We start from the raw sequence: 21,113 nt of genomic DNA, 5'->3' as shown, positions 1-21,113 counted from the left end.
TGATGTATAGCTGTGTACACAGGACCCTGTCCTGGCGGCAGCTGACAGTCCCAGTAGTCCTATGGGTATATTTCACGGTGATGTCGTCTCTTTCACGCCAGCGTTTAGTTTTTCCGTTTTGGTTCTGTCCTAAATGGCGCTGCGCAAACCCCTTTGCTGTAATGGCGTTTGTCTGTATGGCGGTTTCCTGGACGACGTAGTGTAAAACTATAATGGCCTCCATTCGGAAATGTCCTTTGGGTGGGACGGTTTCTTCTGGCATTTTTTGCCAAATCTGCAAAGGAGCCTCTGAATGGAGGTTCTTGAGGCCGGCTAACACGGACGTGGAACCCATTGATTTCATTGGTGGGTTTGGTCACATGCGTGTAATTCTGGCTGCGTGAATCGGCCGCGCAAAAAAAGCTAGAATGTGCTTCATCTTACTGCGTAGCTAGACATCAAAGATCTTCATAGAAGTCAGTGGCGGGTGCGCAGATACGAAAGGAGATGCGTGAAGCCCTGCGCGATTGCGGCGCAGGAAAACGAGCACGTCTGGAAGTAGCCATTTCAATCGGTGTGTGTTTGTGTCCTGGTGCAAAATAACAGTAAAGCATAAAATCATTCAGAGCGCAAAAAGGTTATTGTTCAGTTTCTCACTGGGTTATCAGAAAGTGAATGACGGGTAAGTATGACCGCCGCCAGCGACTGAGCCTCAAGCCGTATTTCATTCACGTATCTTTGCCGTTTAGTATATGCAGGCATAAAAACGAAGCGACTGGCGGTTGGGAAGAGAACCCAGCGCACTCCGCCTCCATTAGCGCTCCTGTGGGAAAGCTTAGGAGCAGTAATCATTCAGGCCGTGTTCACTTCTGCCGCAGGAATTCCGGTTTCCTGATCCATTCGCGAGGGGACCAGAAAGGGGAATCCCCGCGGCCAGACAGATTTGTCTTATGACGGAACCAATCAGACGCCGCCCAGCTTATATTGGATGAACAAGACCTCCTTCCGGCATTTTGTGCAGTTTTTCCACATGCAGGTTCCTAACGCACATGTGAGCATGGCCTTAAGATCTCACCAATCGTTCCACCTAAACGGACCCTTAGGGCTACTAACACGAGCACATTTTGGCTGTGTAACACACAGTGTTAAAACCCCATTCAGACGTGCGGTTTTCATGCGCTTGAAAGTAAAAAAACAAACGCATCTTGGCCTATTGTGGTGCATATTACAATGTAATATGCCCGTTATAGTATATGGTTGCGTGAACATGCATGTTACATGAGTATTTGCTGCATGCTACCTAATGCACCCGTGTGAGGGAGCCCGTAGGCCGCGGTCACACAGGAGTAGGTGCATTTACACAATGGGCGTTGCATGTTTCAATGTACTTTTTGCATGTGCAAATTGTGCGCATGTGCCCTCGCAAAAAATCACCCGCGCATGCTCCCATTCATTGACATGGGCAGTTTAGTTAAGCTGCTGTCACATCTGCGTCAGGGTAACCCGCTGGTCAAACGGGATCCGACATGATGGAAGTAAACAGTGATGAACAGACCCCAGTGACTATAACGGGGTCCATTCTGCTTCCGCTCAGCTGCCAGTCGTTTTACCGGAAGAAAAAGTGCTGCATGCATGACTTGCGGTATTTTGTGCCGGATCTGCAACTGAATCTCCAAACAGAGGCTGTAGCGCAGATGTGTGCCCAGCCTTAATTAGTTCAATATGTGCTCCTTTCATGCGCTAGAAAAAGGAGCGTGATGCAAAAAATATACGTGCTCAAAAACCCATGTAAATGAATAAGTTCCATTCACTGCGTATTGCGTGCCTGAGTGACCAAGATTTTTTTTTTCATTTTTCCATTTTCCTTTTTTTTTTCATCCCCCCCCCCCTTTAAAAAAATCGTAACTCCCTTATCCTTCGCTGTCGCTGTATGAGGGCTTGTTTTTTGTGGGACAAGTTGTATTTTTCAATGGTCCTATTTAATTTACCATATAACGTACTGGAAAACTTTTAAAAAGTTCTAAAATGAAAAACCAGCGACATTCCGCCATCTTCCGATGCGTCTTGTTTCTTCGGCACACAAACTGCAACAAAAACGACATATCTTTATTCTATAGGTCAGTGTGATTACTACGATGCCAAATTTGTATTTTTCAAAGACATTTCATTTTTTAAAAATTATTTTCTGCCGCCATCTTCTGTGCGCAATACCTTTTTTATTTTTCCGTCGACATAGTTGTGTGAGGGCTCATTTTTTGTGTAGTTTCCGTTAGTGCCAATTCGGAATACATATGACTTTTGATTGCTTTTTATTGCATTTTTTCTGGAAGACAGGGTGACTAAAAAAGTGCATTTGTGGCGTTCTTCAAATATTTTTTTTTTTTTTTTAGGACGACCTTCACCCTGCGGGGTAAATAATGTGCTTCTTTGATAGATCTGACTTTTACGGATGCGGCGATAACAAATATGTATTTTTCTTTTATGGTTTAGATTTTTTTTAATTGATATGGCAAAAGGCGGGTGATTTAACTTTTATTACTTTCAGAAGGACCCCGGCTGCCATGGCACCTGGACGGCACCCAGCTATCTCACGTGGGGGGATTTAAATGCTGTTGTCAAAATTGACAGGGGCATTTAAAGAGTTAATAGCCACGATCGGCCACATGGCCGATTTCAGCTATTGCCCGCAGGTGTCATCTGTAATAAACAGCTGATGCCTGCTCTGTATGAAGAGAGGTCGCCCTGCGATCTCTCTTCATACAAACCCCGACGCTGCAGGATGTAAATGTATGTCCTGGAGCAAGAAGGGGTTAATAATAGTCTAATACTTCCTGATCTGTAGAGAAAACGTCTCAGCCATCACCTCATCATCACAAGCCGGATTACACTGAGAGGTGACGCCTATATATAGATAACACAGGATCCACCATTCCCAATAGTCACAGCTCAACTACTCCCCTTCCCTGCACACTGACCACTAATCTTAATAATAGTCTAATACTTACTGATCTGTAGAGAATACCTCTCAGCCACAGGATCCACCATTCACAATAGTCACAGCTTACCTCCTCTCCTCCCTGCACACTGACCACTAATCTTAATAATAGTCTGATACTTCCTGATCTGTAGAGAATACCTCTCAGCCACAGGATCCACCATTCACAATAGTCACAGCTTACCTCCTCCCCTCCCTGCACATTGACCACTAATCCTAATAATAGTCTGATACTTCCTGATCTGTAGAGAATACCTCTCGGCCACAGGATCCACCATTCACAATAGTCACAGCTTACCTCCTCCCCCTCCCTTCACACTGCCCTACCTACAGACTCTTATGTTCAGGAACCTCCTCACTGGTCTTACCAGCCGCTTCAGGGAAAAGCCTGGGCATCCATCATCATCGCTTACCCCCTTAAGGACATGCAGAATAATGAGGGGAAACGGCACCTTTTTCCCCTACCTATTCTTGGGCGCCCTGTGAAGAAGGTGCCAAGAGAGTGAAGAATTTGGAGGGGGAAGTGCGGCGTCCTTTCAAATCCTCTGCTGAAGGGCAGCTGATTTTGAGTTAAAGTTTGCACCAGCAGTGTGGATTTTGACCGTCTTTTGCAGAAATGCTGTGGAATTTTCCACTGCAGAAATTCCGCAGCAGTTCCCCTCTGGCTGAACATACCCTCCGGCCACTCTCACACATGCGCTCCTGGTTCATTTCTAACTCCGCGATTTTCGAGCGCCGTCTCCTCTATATTTTGCCATGTTTTTGCGGTTTTTAACGCACTTCATCAGATTGATGGGGTGTGTTACAGCGTCTGAAAATGGCAGCAAACCGCAGCGATCGAGATCTAGAGAATGGCCCCGCTTTATAAGATGTTGCAATGTGACCCAATCGTATCTTTCCGTTTTTGTAAAAGTTTGAAGAATCACCTCGTTAGGAGGAGCTTTACTGCGCAGAAGAACAGTGAAAACTTGGTTCGATAATTTTACCCCAAAAGGAAATTCTAGATGTGACTTACTGTCAGTATGGAGTTATGTGCCGAGGGGGGCAGGTCCGTCAGTATGGCACCTGCAGACGGCCAGGTCGGATCCGGCTGTGAGAATTCTCGCCTGCAGAGAGCAGCGCGGAACTCACCTGCTCCCGCAGCTCCGGCTCTTTCATGTGCCGGCTGCGGGGCAGCCGGCGCAGAGCGGAGCCGGCGGCCGGTGAGGGAAGTTTCTGTGCGGGGCTCTGTGAGCCCAGCACATAATTATAGCATGCTGCGGGTTTGTTTTCTGTGCGTGATTTCGCGCAGACAAACCGCGGCCGTCTGCATAGGATTGCGTATTGTAATGCAATCCTATGCAGGTCTACAGGGACGGAAATTCTGTGGGGAATCCCGCCACGGAATTTCCGCCTGTCTGCAGGAGGCCTATATGTGACATGATGACCAGTGTGGTGTACGTTATTAGATTTGCGCACGGACAAAGGCTGTCCAGTATGATGGAAAACTGTGAAGCTTTGAATGATTGAAACCATTTGAGCTAGTTTTTATGAAAGGCATATTTTAGTGATGAATCGTTGGGGAAACGTTAGCATTTGCATTGTACAATACAGATGATGTGCTGGAGAGTAGGAAAGGGGAAAAGGACTTGTTTGTATAGCGCTAACATATTCCTCAGCGCTTTCAGGCAATTTATTACAGTGGCATTTAAAGGGTCAGCAGCTCTGATGAGCCGCGTGGTTTAGCAGAGCTGTTGCCGCTGGGTGTCGGCTGTAGGAAGCAACCGACAGCCGCGAGGTATAAAGGAAGATCGCTGTGCGATCTCCCTTCATACATGTCCTGCAGTTGCGGGCCGTTAAAAGGCATATTGGCGGTCGTTTAGGAGATAAACGGGTTTTGTGCGCTTTTACTACTGTAGATCTATCCTTGGGATAGGTCATCAACAGTTGGTTCCGCTGATTGTCCAAGCTGCAAGAAGCTTAATTAGGTGGCTTTCCTTCAGCTGGGCATTGGGTGACGGTGGAGGAAAAGCTAGGCCAGATGAGAAAGGGTCTTGAATAGTGATAAGCGAGCATACGGTTCGGGTGCCGGCGGCAGGCAAGGAGCTGCGGGGGAGAGCAGGGAGGAACGGAGGGGAGATCTCTCTCTCCCTCTCCCCCCCCCCCCCCCCTCCGTTCACCCCTGCTCACTGCCGCAACTCACCGCTCCTCCGCGCCGCCACCCGAACCTTGTCTCTCGAGCGGGCGGGTACTCGCTAAGGGCAATGCTCGCTCATCTCTAGTCTTGAACATAATGGGTCTCTGAAAACTAACATGTGCTTTGGGTTGCAATATTGGGGAATACCAGGATTCCTGGATTGGCACCAGTGTGTCTGTGTGGTGATTGGGGGTAACCTGGGGTACAGGAGCCTTAGCTGTGACTGCCCCTCTCTTTTACATTCCGCTCCCTGCACCTACTGTGGCATTGTGGATCCAGTCGGCTATACCGCACAGTGGTGGGTGAACCTCCTCTACCAGCTGCCACAGCCCAGCCTCATATCGGGTTTTAATGGGTATCTCAAACCGGTGGCCTGTGGGTTTCAGCAGATGAGGGGCAGCTGTATGTGGTTTCCAGCACCTGTGCTTCATTGTCAGTGGCAGTAGGCCGGCCGGCCGCGTAGTATCAGCTTGTATAAACTGATAGTGAAAAACACAATTTTTTGGACCCAGCAGAGATCCCCAAAGGGAATCCGATGCCACACTATAAGCTAAATTCCTGGCACCCTAGCCCCTATATCTGTTGCAGGCTGGATGTCTGGAGCGTCACACTTGCATTAGTGACCATTCTCTGTAAGTTGCTGCGGAGCAGTAAATACAGTTTGGACATTCTGCATGCGCTCAGAATCGGTCCTACCTAGAGGCCGCGGATAAACTCGCTGGCAGCATTGTTTTTGTGCGTCCGAAGTTGCTGGACTTGGGGAAATAGAGCCTTGATTACCTCTTTAGTGCTTGCGCTCCCTCGTTCCGCGTTCGTCTCGCTGACCTTGTGAACCAGACGCCTCGATGAAAGCACCACTACAGCAGAAGTACTGGTAAGCGCTACTAAAGAGGTGGAAGATCCCCGTTATGTTATTCATGAGGCTGCAAAAAGCGTTTGAGTTTGCACTTTACAAGACAGCTGCTGCCAACCGGGAACATTAAAAGAGTCCCTATGGGTTTAACCCCTTAGTGGCAGGCCTGTTTTGTGCCTTAAAGGGAATCTGTCACATCCCCACAGCTCTAGAAACGAAGTTGTTTTTTGTTTTGTTTTTTTTGGTGTTTTTTTTAACTCGTTTTATTGAAAATTAACCTATTCAAATAATTGCAGTATCAATGTGTTGTTTCATACATTAACCCCTTAACGTACACCGCTACGGCTTGTGACGGCAGCCGTAAAGAGGCTTTATTCCAGAGCTCTGTCTTTGTGGCAGGGAGAAGTGGGTGCTGGGCTCTTGGATAACAGCTAGGTACTTGCTCAAATGGAGACCGAAGAAACCTTTAGAATAAACTGCCACCCATCGGACCCCTGCAATGTATTAGAAGAATTATAAAATATGGTGATAATCAAGTCCTGGGGGGGGGGGGGATGTTGCAGTATAAAAAAAATTGTAAAAATAAAGTTAGTACATTCTTTAACCCATACGATGCATACCATGAAAAAATATATACAAAAAGCACACCAAAAATGGCTACTTTTGCCTATCTCTCCTTACAAGACATGGAATAGAAAGTGATCAAAACGTCGCATGGTACTATCAAAAAGTACAAATTATCTAGCAAAAAAGAACCCTTTCACAGCATGGTTGTCAAAAGAAGACAGTGTTATGGGTCTCTGAACACAGCGATAAGCCAGCAAAAAAAAGTTTTTTTTCTTAAAGTGTGGAAAAGTTGCAAAAAAACCCCAAACCTATATAAATTTGGTATTGGTATAATCATGCTGGCCTGCTGAATTAATTTAATTTCATTCTGTGTTTAATTTTTTAACACACTGTTAAAAAGCATGCCAGAAATGCAGATTTTGATCATTTTGCTTCCAGAGGAAAATTGAATGAAAAGAATTCAAAATGTTATATGTTCCTAAGGCCGCTTTCCCACAGGCGACAAAATCGCTCGATTTTCTGACTATGCGACAGCGTTACAAATGGCATGTATGTGAGTTCCTTCACATTAATGATGTTTTGCAGGCTGTTACATTGCGAGAGAAAATTGCGGCATGCTGTATGTTGCCGCGATTTGCAATGTTTTGTAGCCCATGTTTCCCCATGGAGCCTTCCTTTCTATTGGATCACATCGCACGAAAACGCCGCTTTTGTGCGGTGCGATGCAGCTTTACAGTAGGAAATCATACTGTAAAAGCCCTAAAATAACCCCTAGTTACAGTAAGAAAAAATAGCTTATACATTACCAGGTGCTGTCTACTTCACCGTACGTCTTCTCCCGAAGCTCTGGCACATCTGTCTGTAGTCTTCAGCCAGTGCTTCCTGGTCAGTGGGTTCAAAAATGAATGACCCAATCACAGTGCATTGAATTGCTGTGATTGGTTCATCGAGCGCAACAGTGATTGGCTGAGCAGCGGTGCTTTAGAACCAATCAAAGCCAGCACTTCCTGGAGGCGTGATTTTTGAATCCCCTGACTAGGAATCGCTGGCTGAAGATTACAGACAAGTGCTGGAACTTCAGGAGGAGAAGTTCGGCAGAACGGACAGGGCCTGTTAGGTAATGTATAAGCTGCATATTTTATTTTTTATTTTTTTTTATGTTGCCAGTGGCTTATTTTCATGGCATCAATGAAAAAAAAATGAAAAATTTGTTTGACATTAAGGCATCAGGTACAAGACCTCTATGACCTTGGGAATGGGTTCAGCTACCCATCCGGTTACAAGACATCTATGACCTTGGGAATGGGTTCGGCTACCCATCCGGTTACAAGACATCTATGACATTGGGAATGGGTCCGGCTACCCATCCAGTTACATGACATCTATGACCTTGGGAATGGGTCCGGCTACAAGACATCTATGACCTTGGGAATGGGTCCGGCTACCCATCCAGTTACACGACATCTATGACATTGGGAATGGGTCCGGCTACAAGACATCTATGACATTGGGAATGGGTCCGGCTACAAGACATCTATGACATTGGGAATGGGTCCGGCTACAAGACATCTATGACATTGGGAATGGGTCCGGCTACAAGACATCTATGACCTTGGGAATGGGTCCGGCTACCCATCCAGTTACACGACATCTATGACATTGGGAATGGGTCTGACTACCCATCCGGTTACAAGACATCTATGACATTGGGAATGGGTCCGGCTACCCATCTGGTTACAAGACATCTATGACATTGGGAATGGGTCTGACTACCCATCAGGTACAAGACATCTATGGCATTGGGAATGGGTCCAGCTACCCATCTGGTTACAAGACATCTATGACATTGGGAATGGGTCTGGCTACAAGACATCTATGACCTTGGGAATGGGTTCGGCTACCCATCCGGTTACACGACATCTATGACCTTGGGAATGGGTCCGGCTACCCATCTGGTTACAAGACATCTATGACATTGGGAATGGGTCTGACTACCCATCAGGTACAAGACATCTATGGCATTGGGAATGGGTCCAGCTACCCATCTGGTTACAAGACATCTATGACATTGGGAATGGGTCCGGCTACAAGACATCTATGACCTTGGGAATGGGTTCGGCTACCCATCCGGTTACACGACATCTATGACCTTGGGAATGGGTCCGGCTGCCCATCCGGTTACAAGACATCTATGACATTGGGAATGGGTCTGACTACCAATCAGGTACAAGACATCTATGACCTTGGGAATGGGTCTGACTACCCATCAGGTACAAGACATCTATGGCATTGGGAATGGGTCCGGCTACCCATCTGGTTACAAGACATCTATGACATTGGGAATGGGTCCGGCTACAAGACCTCTATGACCTTGGGAATGGGTTCGGCTACCCATCCGGTTACACGACATCTATGACCTTGGGAATGGGTCCGGCTACCCATCCGGTTACAAGACATCTATGACATTGGTAATGGGTCTGACTACCAATCAGGTACAAGACATCTATGACCTTGGGAATGGGTCTGACTACCCATCAGGTACAAGACCTCTATGGCATTGGGAATGGGTCCGGCTACCCATCTGGTTACAAGACATCTATTACATTGGGAATGGGTCCGGCTACAAGACATCTATGACATTGGGAATGGGTCTGACTACCAATCAGGTACAAGACATCTATGACCTTGGGAATGGGTCTGACTACCCATCAGGTACAAGACATCTATGACATTGGGAATGGATACGGCTACCCATCTGGTTACAAGACATCTATGACCTTGGGAATGGGTCTGGCTACAAGACATCTATGACCTTGGGAATGGGTTCAGCTACCCATCCGGTTACAAGACATCTATGACCTTGGGAATGGGTCCGACTTTCCAACAGGTACAGTCTACTGGAAGTGATGTAGCACTGATGCAAAATATAAACCATGTTAGAGTTTGCTCGCGCAGCCTGTAGATAAATAGATCGCCTGCTAAATTGTTCAGTTGTTTACATTCACAGTCATTCTCATGACTGAACAATCGGTAATTAAACCAAACAATTAGCCAACGATGATTATTATACTTACATGAAATGAACGATTAAAAGAACAAATTATTGCTCGTCGTTGGCCGTATTTACACCGAACGATTATCGTTCAAATTTGAACTATCTAGCAAATTTCTTTTTGAGTGATGATTGTTCCATCTAAACGCACCTAAGTGATGGAAGAAGGGATCTCCATTTGTCCTCTACTTCTAGGTGTATAGCTGAAAATTTAGACTGCATCAGGCGAGTATATAGAGGACATTAACCATTTAGGCCCTTGCACACGTCCTATCCCAATCAAACGATAGGCTGATATGGTTGGACAAGGCTCAACGTACAGGGCACCTTATGATGTTCCAGAATCTATCCAATATCTAGAATTGGGAAGTATATAACGATTTGAGAGTCCTCTATTATCCCACAAAAGAGTCTCAGAAGGAAAGTCCCTGTACCGTGTCACTTGCTTGGCGAGATCCCATATTCAGATGACTCATTTCTGAATTGGTAATAAATACGCATTTAGAATATATCCTCTGATTTTTCCAGAACCTTCCACAACAAAGTAGAAGAGTAGTAGTAGTTCATCAGGTGGGTGTTGGTCAGCGTTGGCTAAGGCTCCGTCCATTACCCAATGTGTATAATATCACTCTATGCTATAATATAAGATGAGGCAGTGCCGTTCCCGCCATCTCTTTAGGGCGCCGTAACGTTTCTATTCCTAATCTTATTCTCGAATTACCTGAAAGCTGACAATATTGGGTTTTTGTGATCTAGAATTGCTGCGGTATTATAACCTCAATATGCTCTAAATTGTAGAACAGTTTGGGAGTGCGCTCATTGTAATATGGTTTATTCATCCCGCTACGGATGAAGGTAGGGAGCGCCATGCTTTACTTTATCCTTAAGAAAGAGGATTACAGGATCTATATACCATTTTATATGTTTCTCTCTCTAACCCACGCACACTCTTCTGCATGCCATTTCAATAATTGACAAGTTTGGATTCTTCTCTGGTTTACTTATAAATTGGCAGAAATTCATGTTTATGCCACTGAATCAGCGGATATGGGTTATAGGAGAGGAAATGTGCCGACTTAAAGGGGTTGTCTCGCGAAAGCAAGTGGGGTTAAGCACTTCTGTATGGCCATATTAATGCACTTTGTAATATACATCGTGCATTAAATATGAGCCATACAGAAGTTATTCACTTACCTGCTCCGTTGCTGGCGTCCCCGTTGCCATGGCTCCGTCTAACTTCGGTGTCTTCTTGCTTTTTTAGACGCGCTTGCACAGATCTATCTTCTCCGCTCGGCTCGGCATCACCGGCATTTTGGCTCCGCCCCCTTGTACGCGTCATCGCGAAGCTCCACCCCCGTCACATGTGCCGATTCCAGCTCTGGCTGGAATCGGCACATGTGACGGGGGTGGAGCTTCGCGATGACGCGTACAAGGGGGCGGAGCCAAAATGCCGGTGATGCCGAGCCGAGCCGAATGGAGAAGATAGATCTGCGCAAGCACATCTAAAAAAGCAAGAAGACACCGAAGTTAGACGGAGCCATGGCAACGGGGACGCCAGCAACGGAACAGGTAAGTGAATAACTTCTGTATGGCTCATATTTAATGCACGATGTATATTACAAAGTGCATTAATATGGCCATACAGAAGTGCTTAACCCCACTTGCTTTCGCGAGACAACCCCTTTAATGTAGTGTCACAATTTAGATATGAGAGTTTGTATTTCTAGAAATGGCCAATATCATATGGATATTTAAAGTATATTAATAAAAATACAGGATTTTATTCACGTTTCTTGTAGACCTTGCATTGTTTTTGCTTTTCTGTTACGGTCTGATCTATGGGCAGCAGGTTACAGAGAAGGAGGAGCTGGGAGATCTTGATATATACAGTAGTTCTCTGGGAAAAAAATCTGTATATAATGTGTAATTCATTTAAATTCCTGATCGCTCCGGGCTTAGGAGTCCAGTGGGCAGTCTTATCTGCAATTGGCACCCCCCTTCATGACTGTGCATACAGGGTTAGCTGTCAGTCACTGAGTAGGTGGGGCGAAATGGAAAAACCAAAAAGGGGCAGATGGCGCTCAAGGACAATCCTTCATGTAGCAAACTGATCAATAGGTAGGGAAGACTTGGATTGTGGGTCACTTACTTTACCAGGTAGGTACGTAGTCCCAGGAGCATCTCTGTCGACTCCCTAGATCCAGAAATGCAGTTATCCATGTCGGTGGTCCAGATGTTCAGGAACGCACAATCTGATGGAAGGATCAATCATTGGGGTATCTATTGGAATTTAAGCCAATAAAAACTGATTTATTTTTTTTTTAAATGAAAATAAAAGCAATGATAAAATGCTGCAAAGCCAATAAAAACAACGTTATTGAAACCACTGCTTGATAAATTCTCGCAGCTGGAACCGACCTGAGTGCCTGCAGAGAGCAGCGCGTACTCACCCGCTCCCGCAGCTCCGGCTCTATCATGTGCCGGCTGCGGGGCAGCCGGCGCATGCGCAGAGCAGAGCCGGCGGCCGGTGAGTGAAGTTTCTGTGCGGGGCTCTGTGAGCCCAGCACATAATTATAGCATGCTACGGGTTTGTTTTCTGCGCGGGATTTCGCGCAGACAAACCGTGTCCGTCTGCATAGGATTGCGTATTGTAATGCAATCCTGTGCGGGCGGAAATTCTGCGCGGAATTTCCGCCCGTCTGCAGGTGGTCGAAGGGAGATTATTCTGCTGTAACCCCCGAAATGCGTTGCAGAGTATGTCTCATTTTAATACCGTTGTCTTTATTGGCCTTGCAGTATTGTATCATTGCTTTATATTTTAATGGTTTTTTTTTTATTTTAATTTTGTTTTATTTGAAATCTGTTTTTATCGACTAAAATACCAATAGATATTCCAAATTTTAAACCTTCATCTGAGTTGTACCTGTTGGACCACCTACTTGCATTTCTGGATACAGGGATTGAACGGATGTCCCTCTGGGCCTACCTACCTCCCTGGTAAAGTAAGTGACCCACATTCCAGTTCTTCTCTACCTATTGATTAGTTTGCTACAAGAAGGATTGTCCTTGAGTGCTCTCTGCCCCTTTTTTGTTTGTCCATTGCACCCCAGTTGCTATCCCATACCACTGTTTTGTCAGCTGCCACTGGCACTCTCCATAGTGGATGGCCGTGTTGGATAAGGATTCTCCCTTACCCACTGAGGCATATACACAAAAGCTTTCCAGGCTGTCACGTGTCATGGTGCTCTCTTGTATGCAGGGGCAACCCCACCACCAGGTGAGTCTCTGAACATTTGATTTTTTTTGGGGGGGGGGCGCTGTCCTATTTTCTGTATACCTGTATTTCCTGTAGTCACGGAGTAGGACCGCCTACTGGACTCTTAAGCCCAGAGCGATCAGGCAGTAAAATGAACAAATATTACAAATTCTACTAGACCGGTTCCCAGTAATCTGTATATCCTTCTCTGCTCATAGTTCAGACTGCATGCATAATGGGAAAAGTTTCTCTGCATCTAGATGTCTGCTTACCATGCGACCATTAGCAATGAAATTGCTTTTAGCTGCTCTTAGTTTGAAAACTTTGCTTCTTGTCTGCAGTATTTCAGCTCCAGTGTTTGCACCCAGCCTTTGCATGAGTGAATTGGGTGGATTAAAGCGACCCCCCAACAAAGATGGCCACACTGCTTCTCTGACTACCTGATCACACTGTGCATAGTATGCATCGGTAGTCTAAGACACTACATGTTGCTCTGACTGGTCAGCGCTGCTCACATGGACACTTCCCAATCTTATGATGCATACTAATACACGGTGTGCATCGGGTAGTCCGAGAAGCTGCTGCGGCCATCTTTGTTTGTCCAGAACTGGAGGGTTGCCTTCAACAGCTGCCCAATCAGAAGGCCCGAGTAGAAAGCACTTTCAGGTAATCTAAAACTTGACTGGTCCTGTGGGTTCCAAATGCAGAAGATAATATGGCTGGTATTTAATCAGGTATATAGTTAAAATGCCCATTGAGCTATGATTCCCTGAAATTCATTGCAGGATCGTCTCATCCATCGTCTCAATGATTGCATCTCCAGTTTCCATTATCCACATTTTCTTCTTTGGATCTTAAAAATTTTAGACGAATCAGCAACTTATAAGGCTGGTCCACACAAAGAGCTGATTTGCAGCGGAACGCCCGAGGCGAGCATTACGCTGCAGATCCGTAGCGCAAAGCCCGCACAATTTGGTGCTAATTTTGTAACTGGTTTTATCGCGTATTTCTGTGCAAAATTCCCTCCTCATTGAGACGAGGTGTGAATTCTGCAGCGGAAACAGTGATAAAAGTGACATGCTGCGAAATTCTGCGCCGCATCCATCCCATCTGGACGCCCATAAGTCCTGATTTTAGGATTCTTTTATGCTCCTGCGCCCTCAGGATCTCTGCAGCAATAGGTGAATGTCTCAACCAATCACCTTGAAGGTAGAGAATAAGTAGAACAAATGTTTTAATAAACTTTTAATTGTAATAGCTGATGTATGTTTTCAGCGTTCTGTACACATGGAAATAATTAGAATATAATAATTACAATATGCAAATTGTATTAGCCTCCGGAGCCTCTCGGGATTCTGTATGATTTTTAAATCTCTCAAATTGTTTATTTGATGCTCTTCTTTTCTTTACAGTCTCCTAATTAAAACATAAGAAAATAAAAGATTGGCAAATAAATCAAAGCTTGCATGATGCATTTTAATGAACCGATGAACAGAACTTTTTTTATTTTTTATTTTTTTGTTTTGTTTTTCAAAATTGTCAAAGAAAAGTTTCAAGAAACCTCCAAGGATCTAGAAGACAAAGCAAACTTCCTTCCCATTAGGCTAAGGGCTCACTCACACGGACCTCTGTGTCCTGCGTATTACGTGCATATTTTCCACGGGTAAAAAATACGCAGTACACATCAAATATGCACGTACATGCGTATTTCCTACGAATAGTGTATCCCCAGTACGTACATAATATGCACCAATATAGGACATACTGTTTCTTTTCACGTGCGTGAAAAAAATCGCAGGTGTGAGGGGCCCAATAGACATGAATGGACTTCTAGCACCGCATATTCCACGTGTGAAAACTACAGGGACAACAAGAAAGACAAAGCTTATAAATAAGTCAATCTTTGCAAAGAAATAAAAAATGTAGCAAATACTCTTCAATAAAAATTTCTTAACATTTACACTACCGTTCAAAAGTTTGGGGTCACATTGAAATGTCCTTATTTTTGAAGGAAAAGCACTGTACTTTTCAATGAAGATAACTTTAAACTAGTCCTAACTTTAAACAAATGCACTCTATACATTGCTAATGTGGTAAATGACTATTCTAGCTGCAAATGTCTGGTTTTTTGTGCAATATCTACAAAGGTGTATAGAGGCCCATTTCCAGCAACTATCACTCCAGTGTTCTAATGGTACAATGTGTTTGCTCATTGGCTCAGAAGGCTAATTGATGATTAGAAAACCCTTGTGCAATCATGTTCACACATCTGAAAACAGTCTAGCTCGTTACAGAAGCTACAAAACTGACCTTCCTGTGAGCAGATTGAGTTTCTGGAGCATCACATTTGTGGGGTCAATTAAACGCTCAAAATGGCCAGAAAAAGAGAACTTTCATCTGAAACTCGACAGTCTATTCTTGTTCTTAGAAATGAAGGCTATTCCATGCGAGAAATTGCTAAGAAATTGAAGATTTCCTACAACGGTGTGTACTACTCCCTTCAGAGGACAGCACAAACAGGCTCTAACCAGAGTAGAAAAAGAAGTAGGAGGCCGCGTTGCACAACCTAGCAAGAAGATAAGCACATTAGAGTCTCTAGTTTGAGAAACAGACGCCTCACAGGTACCCAACTGGCATCTTCATTAAATAGTACCCGCAAAACACCAGTGTCAACATCTACAGTGAAGAGGCGGCTGCGGGATTTTGGGCTTCAGGGCAGAGTGGCAAAGAAAAAGCCATATCTGAGACTGGCCAATAAAAGAAAAAGATTAAGATGGGCAAAAGAACACAGACATTGGACAGAGGAAGACTGGAAAAAAGTGTTGTGGACGGATGAATCCAAGTTTGAGGTGTTTGGATCACAAAGAAGAACGTTTGTGAGACGCAGAACAAATGAAAAGATGCTGGAAGAATGCCTGACGCCATCTGTTAAGCATGGTGGAGGTAACGTGATGGTCTGGGGTTGCTTTGGTGCTGGTAAGGTGGGAGATTTGTACAGGGTAAAAGGGATTCTGAATAAGGAAGGCTATCACTCCATTTTGCAACGCCATGCCATACCCAGTGGACAGCGCTTGATTGGAACCAATTTCATCCTACAACAGGACAATGACCCTAAACCCTCCAAATTGTGCAAGAACTATTTACAGCAGAAGCAGGCAGCTGGTATTCTATCGGTAATGGAGTGGCCAGCGCAGTCACCAGATCTGAACCCCATTGAGCTGTTGTGGGAGCAGCTTGACCGTATGGTACGCCAGAAGTGCCCATCCAACCAATCCAACTTGTGGGAGATGCTTCTAGAAGCGTGGGGTGCAATTTCACAAGCTTACCTCAACAAATTAACAGCTAGAATGTCAAAGGTGTGGAATGCTGTAATTGCTGCAAAAGGAGGATTCTTTGACGAAAGCAAAGTTTGATGTAAAAACAATGTTATTTCAAATACAAATCATTATTTCTAACCTTGTCAATGTCTTGACTCTATTTTCTATTCATTTCACAACGCATGGTGGTGAATAAGTGTGACTTTTCATGGAAAACACAAAATTGTTTGGGTGACCCCAAACTTTTGAACGGTAGTGTATATGCCTACAACTCTTAATCGGACTTATGTGTCTCCATGGTAACAAACTACAAATGGACTCTGTGTACTTTAATCCCCTCCATCTGAACACGATTTCTTGCTGATCTACCAAATGTAGGTTAGCAAGAAGTTGTGGACAGATGAATGGCAAAACACTTATCATTAAAAAAAAATCTTACAAAAACATTTGTGATACTGACTGGGCTCTTGAATGCAGCACCCATGTTCTTAATATAGTATGTAAGCAGCTGCTTGGATTTTTCTTAACAAGTAAGCCTAATAAGAAATATTAACCCCTTGAGTGGCGGGTTTCCTACCACCCTGTCGTGCCCACCAGGGCAGGTTTTTTAAAATGGTCTAATCATTGAATTTCAACTAATTTTGCAGTTGCGTCTCAAGAGCCATAACTTTTTCATTTTTTCATTGACATGGCCATGTGAGGGCTTGTTTTTTGCGGGACAAGTTGTGATTTTTTAAACGGGGGAGGAAAAAAAGAAATGGGATAAAAAGAAAAAAAGGGGCCATGTCATTAAGGGGTTAAATAATGTATTAACTTCCTTCTCTGGGTCATTACGATGCACAGATACCACATGTGTGATTTTTATTTTTGAATTTTTACAAAGTAAAGGGAGAAAAGTATTTTTATTATTTTTTTTTATATTTTTTTTTTTTTTTTTGTCCCTTTAGGGGACTTCCACAGGGACCCATCAGGACCCCCTGATCACATTCCGGGGGTCCAATGGTGACAGTCCTTTACATGCTGCAGTGACAGCCCTTTACATGCTGCAGTCACATAGACTGCCGCATGTAAAGGGTTAACACAGCAGAGATCGGAGGTTTTCTCTGATCTCTGCTGTAAGAGCTGGTGCCTAGATGTCCTCTCACAGCCAAGCACCAGCTCTCCCTGCCACAGAGACCATCGGCTTGCTTCTGACAAGCCGATGGTCTCTATGGCAACCTGTAAACAAAGCAGGAGATTGCCGGCATATCGGCAATATCTTCTGCTGGTTTTTCAAAGCCCTTGCTTTGTTCTCTCTGGGTCTGTGCAGGCAGAGCACAGTGCCACAGCTTGTGGCATTGTGCTCTGCAGCTCCCATAGTGATACATAGCCCGGAAATCTTCCAGGCTATATCACTATCGGCAGTGGAGCTCGTCCCGGAAAATTTCCGGGCGTGCCACTCAAGGGGTTAAAGCATTCCTGCAGTTTCAGATGACTTGTCAAAATAAGCTATCATATTTACGTGAGGAAGGACACTAATTTCTGGCAGTTTTCACCTCTGCAGGCTGCATCACTAACTTGCCATTTTCCCTGAGCTGGTTGGTGTAGGCTAGTTGCTAGGATGTCTCCCATACAATGCACACAAAGAATATAAGATTCTGCGCACAATCTCTCATGTGCAAAGAGGCAGCATGGAGGACATTATAGAGAAGTACTGAGCAGTATAGATGTGACTGCAGTAGCTGAAATAGTAAAACACTTGCTATTCACTGCAGTAATGTTTTTCTGTTCCTCTCTGACTCCTCTCCTTCTTCCTCTTACCTCCCTATAGACTTTTATGGGCAGCATGTAATCTGATCTGTCAGTGAGCTGTTAGTCCATCTTGTCTACTGATGGCAGAATGCAGACAGCTATTCTGGCCATAGCGCAGCAAACACAACCTGTCAGTTGAGATAGCTGACTTCTTGGTCTGTTGCTTGAAGTTTCAGAGCCTGTTGATGGCACTTCTTTCCTCTAAAGTCCTGCATGACAACCTTTCCTGCCTTTCGACTTGGCAGCTCGACCTGGTGATATAGACCATTATTTGTCCACATAATGACTGACATGGTGGTTGATTGTTTTTATGTTTCTTTAGAAATTTGTGTAAGTTGGAACCCTGACTCCTTTTTATATAACCCAAAAATTAATGTTGTAGCCGTAATTTACAGAATAGGGATATGTCATCATTTAACCTGTTCATCTTCTGCCATTATTTCATGAAATGGTCATTATTCGTAAGGCTTTCCAGTAATCTCCAATGACACATTCTTTCCTCATCATTGTATGAAACACTTTCTGAATTTGGGATATTTTTCTGAATCCACAGGCCGGATCTCTGTACCAGAGGTAGGAAGCAGCAGCCAATTCAACAGATTTGCACGTGTCTACGAGCCATGTTACCGATCTGCAACTCACAGTGTCGTTATTCAGCAAACTAGGATGATGAGCTTCTTCGGCAATTGTGAGTTGTCTTGTTTCTGGACTCTACTGTAAATACTAGTGTTGTTTGTTAAAGAGCCCCGGCCACGGGGTTCATGCTGCCCTTAGAACAAGTACCCCTATTGCCACCCTGTATGTGTCACTCTGAAATGCTGCTGTGTTTTAGAAGGAAGTGAACAAAGCTCCAAGTCAAGCAGGTGAGCCACGCCGGCCTCTCCCCGCCCTCAGTGTGTAGACTGATAGCTCTCTTGCCTTTTTATATATAGAGAGCTGTTAGTCTACATGCTGCGGTCAGGAGACGTCGGCTCGGCCCACCTCTCTGACTCGGAGCTGTGTTCCAAGTCAAACTTCAAAATGTGTGCTCCTCATAATAACACACGGGGGCAATGAATGTACCTGTTCTGAGTTCATACTACCCATGGTTCGGGTAGCTTGACCCTGGTGACTGGTTCTCTTTAAATTTAAAGGGCTTTTCCGGCTTATAAATTGATTTCCTAACTCATCATTTTATAGACTGTTCTGAGAATGGAGTAGCTGCCGTGCTAATTTAGTGCTGTCCTCTTCTAGGTTTTTCCGCCTACAGCAGTGCTTCTGATTCTGTGCTGCAATACCCCGGACTGCATGTGGTCAGGATGCTGCTGTGCAGGAAGCAAGTGTGAGGGCGATGCAGCGCTAAGCAGACACTGCAGCCACCTTCTCGGGATCAGCAGGGGTCTCATAGGTGTAGCAATCAGCAGCATGAGGATGGATCTAAAAAGAAAGCAAGAAATATCTTAAATGAGGCGCTGTGTTAGTGCTTATTTATATATCACTATCTTATACGCAGATTTAAAACTGGCCTAAGATAACTATGTCAGAACCTTCGGCCGAAGGTCTCATCATAGAGCCAGCTGAAAATACCAGAAGAGAACGTGCTTGATGCACCTCTTTTTTTACCATCTAAAAGCTCAGCAGCTGGGCGGAAAGCAGGCAGGACCCGTTACGGTCAACCCGAACCATCCGACCGCAGGGATTCGCCTTTCCTGCTTCCCGGACGGAGTAAGAAAGCGGAATCGTTGCCGCAGATGTGAAACCACCCTTAGGTTGTGCTTTGTGTTTGAGGGTTATCCCTTTTATTGGGTTTGTATCTTATACATTTGTGATTGGATTAGGTTTTGTTTCGACTTGTTTGCTACATGCATTTACTTCTAGAACATATATTTTTGAATACACACATTAAAAGGAACGTTGTACCTGTTGTATATTACATGGACAGGACCCCTTGCTTTACTGTTATCTGATCTGTGCTTTGTTGGTGCTACTTTTTGTTTTGCAGCTTATTTTTGGCTGGTTGCTCATACATTTTTCCTTCTAGTTGTCCCTAATCTTCCTCTGTGTAACTTATTGAAAGCCAAACTAGGTACACACTTTCTTGTGTTACTTCTGTTTCAATTCTGAAGCTGGTTTTAAAGACCCTTTAACACATAACACATTTCGCACCAGCCATGAACGACTGATGATTTGAAAAGTTGTTGCAGGGGTCTACTGCTCTTTTCTGTCACTGCGATCATTGCTGCCAGCGGGGATGAAACTTCTTGCCACTTTTTAGGGTGCATCATTGTTGCCTGGCTCTCGTTAGACCCATGGTATAGGTAACGAATGCTATCATTTATGTCAATATGATGACACATCATGTACTAATCCATTCAAGAGCCACAATGGCACACAATAATAGGAATTGTCGTTATCCTATTCTTGTATGGTCTACCGTTTGTGGTAGACAGCAGAGATGCTTCCAGCTGAAGACTCCTGCTCTATCCTGACTAGTTTACAATTATCAAGTCAAATTAGATTTCCTGATCTAAGGCTCTGTTAACCCCTCAACACTCCAGGACAGACATTTACGTCCTGCAGAGTCGGGGCATGTATGAAGAGAGATCGCAGGGCGACCTCTCTTCAAACATCACCAGCGTCAACTGTTTATTACAGCTGACACCTGTGGGCAATAGCTGCAATCAGCCAGGCGGCTGATCAGCGCTATTAATCCTTTGAATGCCGCTGTGAATTCTGACAGCAACATTTAAATCCCCCGAATGTTGGTAATCACTGAAGAAGAATTAATTAAAAAAACTAACTTTATTAATAATTAAAATCAAACTGGACAGAACACAACATATATCTTTAGTTGAGGTGTTAGGGAAAACCCTTCACTTCTCTGATTCTAAGTAGATCTCTTAACAATGACCCCACTAGTACTTATTGGGTGTCTCAGTTCTCATGTGCAAGTTTATAGAGTACATGAGATGACAGTCTTCCTTTATTAATGTGGTATGGTCATTGAAATGAGTGGGGTTTAACCCTCCTCCTGCTGATAATTAAATTATGAGGTTAACCTCATATTGGGTCCCCAGATCAGACAGAAGTTCCAGATAGAAGAAAAGGTGTTATAACGTGTTGCTCAGACACAAAGCTGTGCTTTTAT

At 44.5% G+C, this 21,113-nt stretch overlaps 1 protein-coding gene across 2 annotated transcripts in view; it reads left to right on the top strand.

Annotated features, from left to right (window-relative positions):
- The window catches only part of MRPS5 (mitochondrial ribosomal protein S5), an 87,619-nt gene that overhangs the window by 201 nt on the left and 66,305 nt on the right, over positions 1 to 21,113 (top strand). For both annotated transcript variants that reach the window (XM_066595818.1, XM_066595819.1), the window contains exon 2: positions 18,540 to 18,674. In XM_066595818.1, coding sequence (XP_066451915.1) covers positions 18,540 to 18,674 — 135 coding nt within the window. The remainder of the gene's footprint in view (positions 1 to 18,539; positions 18,675 to 21,113) is intronic.

Source organism: Eleutherodactylus coqui, chromosome 3 (genome assembly GCF_035609145.1).
Source record: "Eleutherodactylus coqui strain aEleCoq1 chromosome 3, aEleCoq1.hap1, whole genome shotgun sequence".
NCBI classification, from domain to species: domain Eukaryota; kingdom Metazoa; phylum Chordata; class Amphibia; order Anura; family Eleutherodactylidae; genus Eleutherodactylus; species Eleutherodactylus coqui.
Note: the sequence above shows the minus strand (reverse complement) of the source record. Positions and strands in the feature narration are given on the sequence as shown.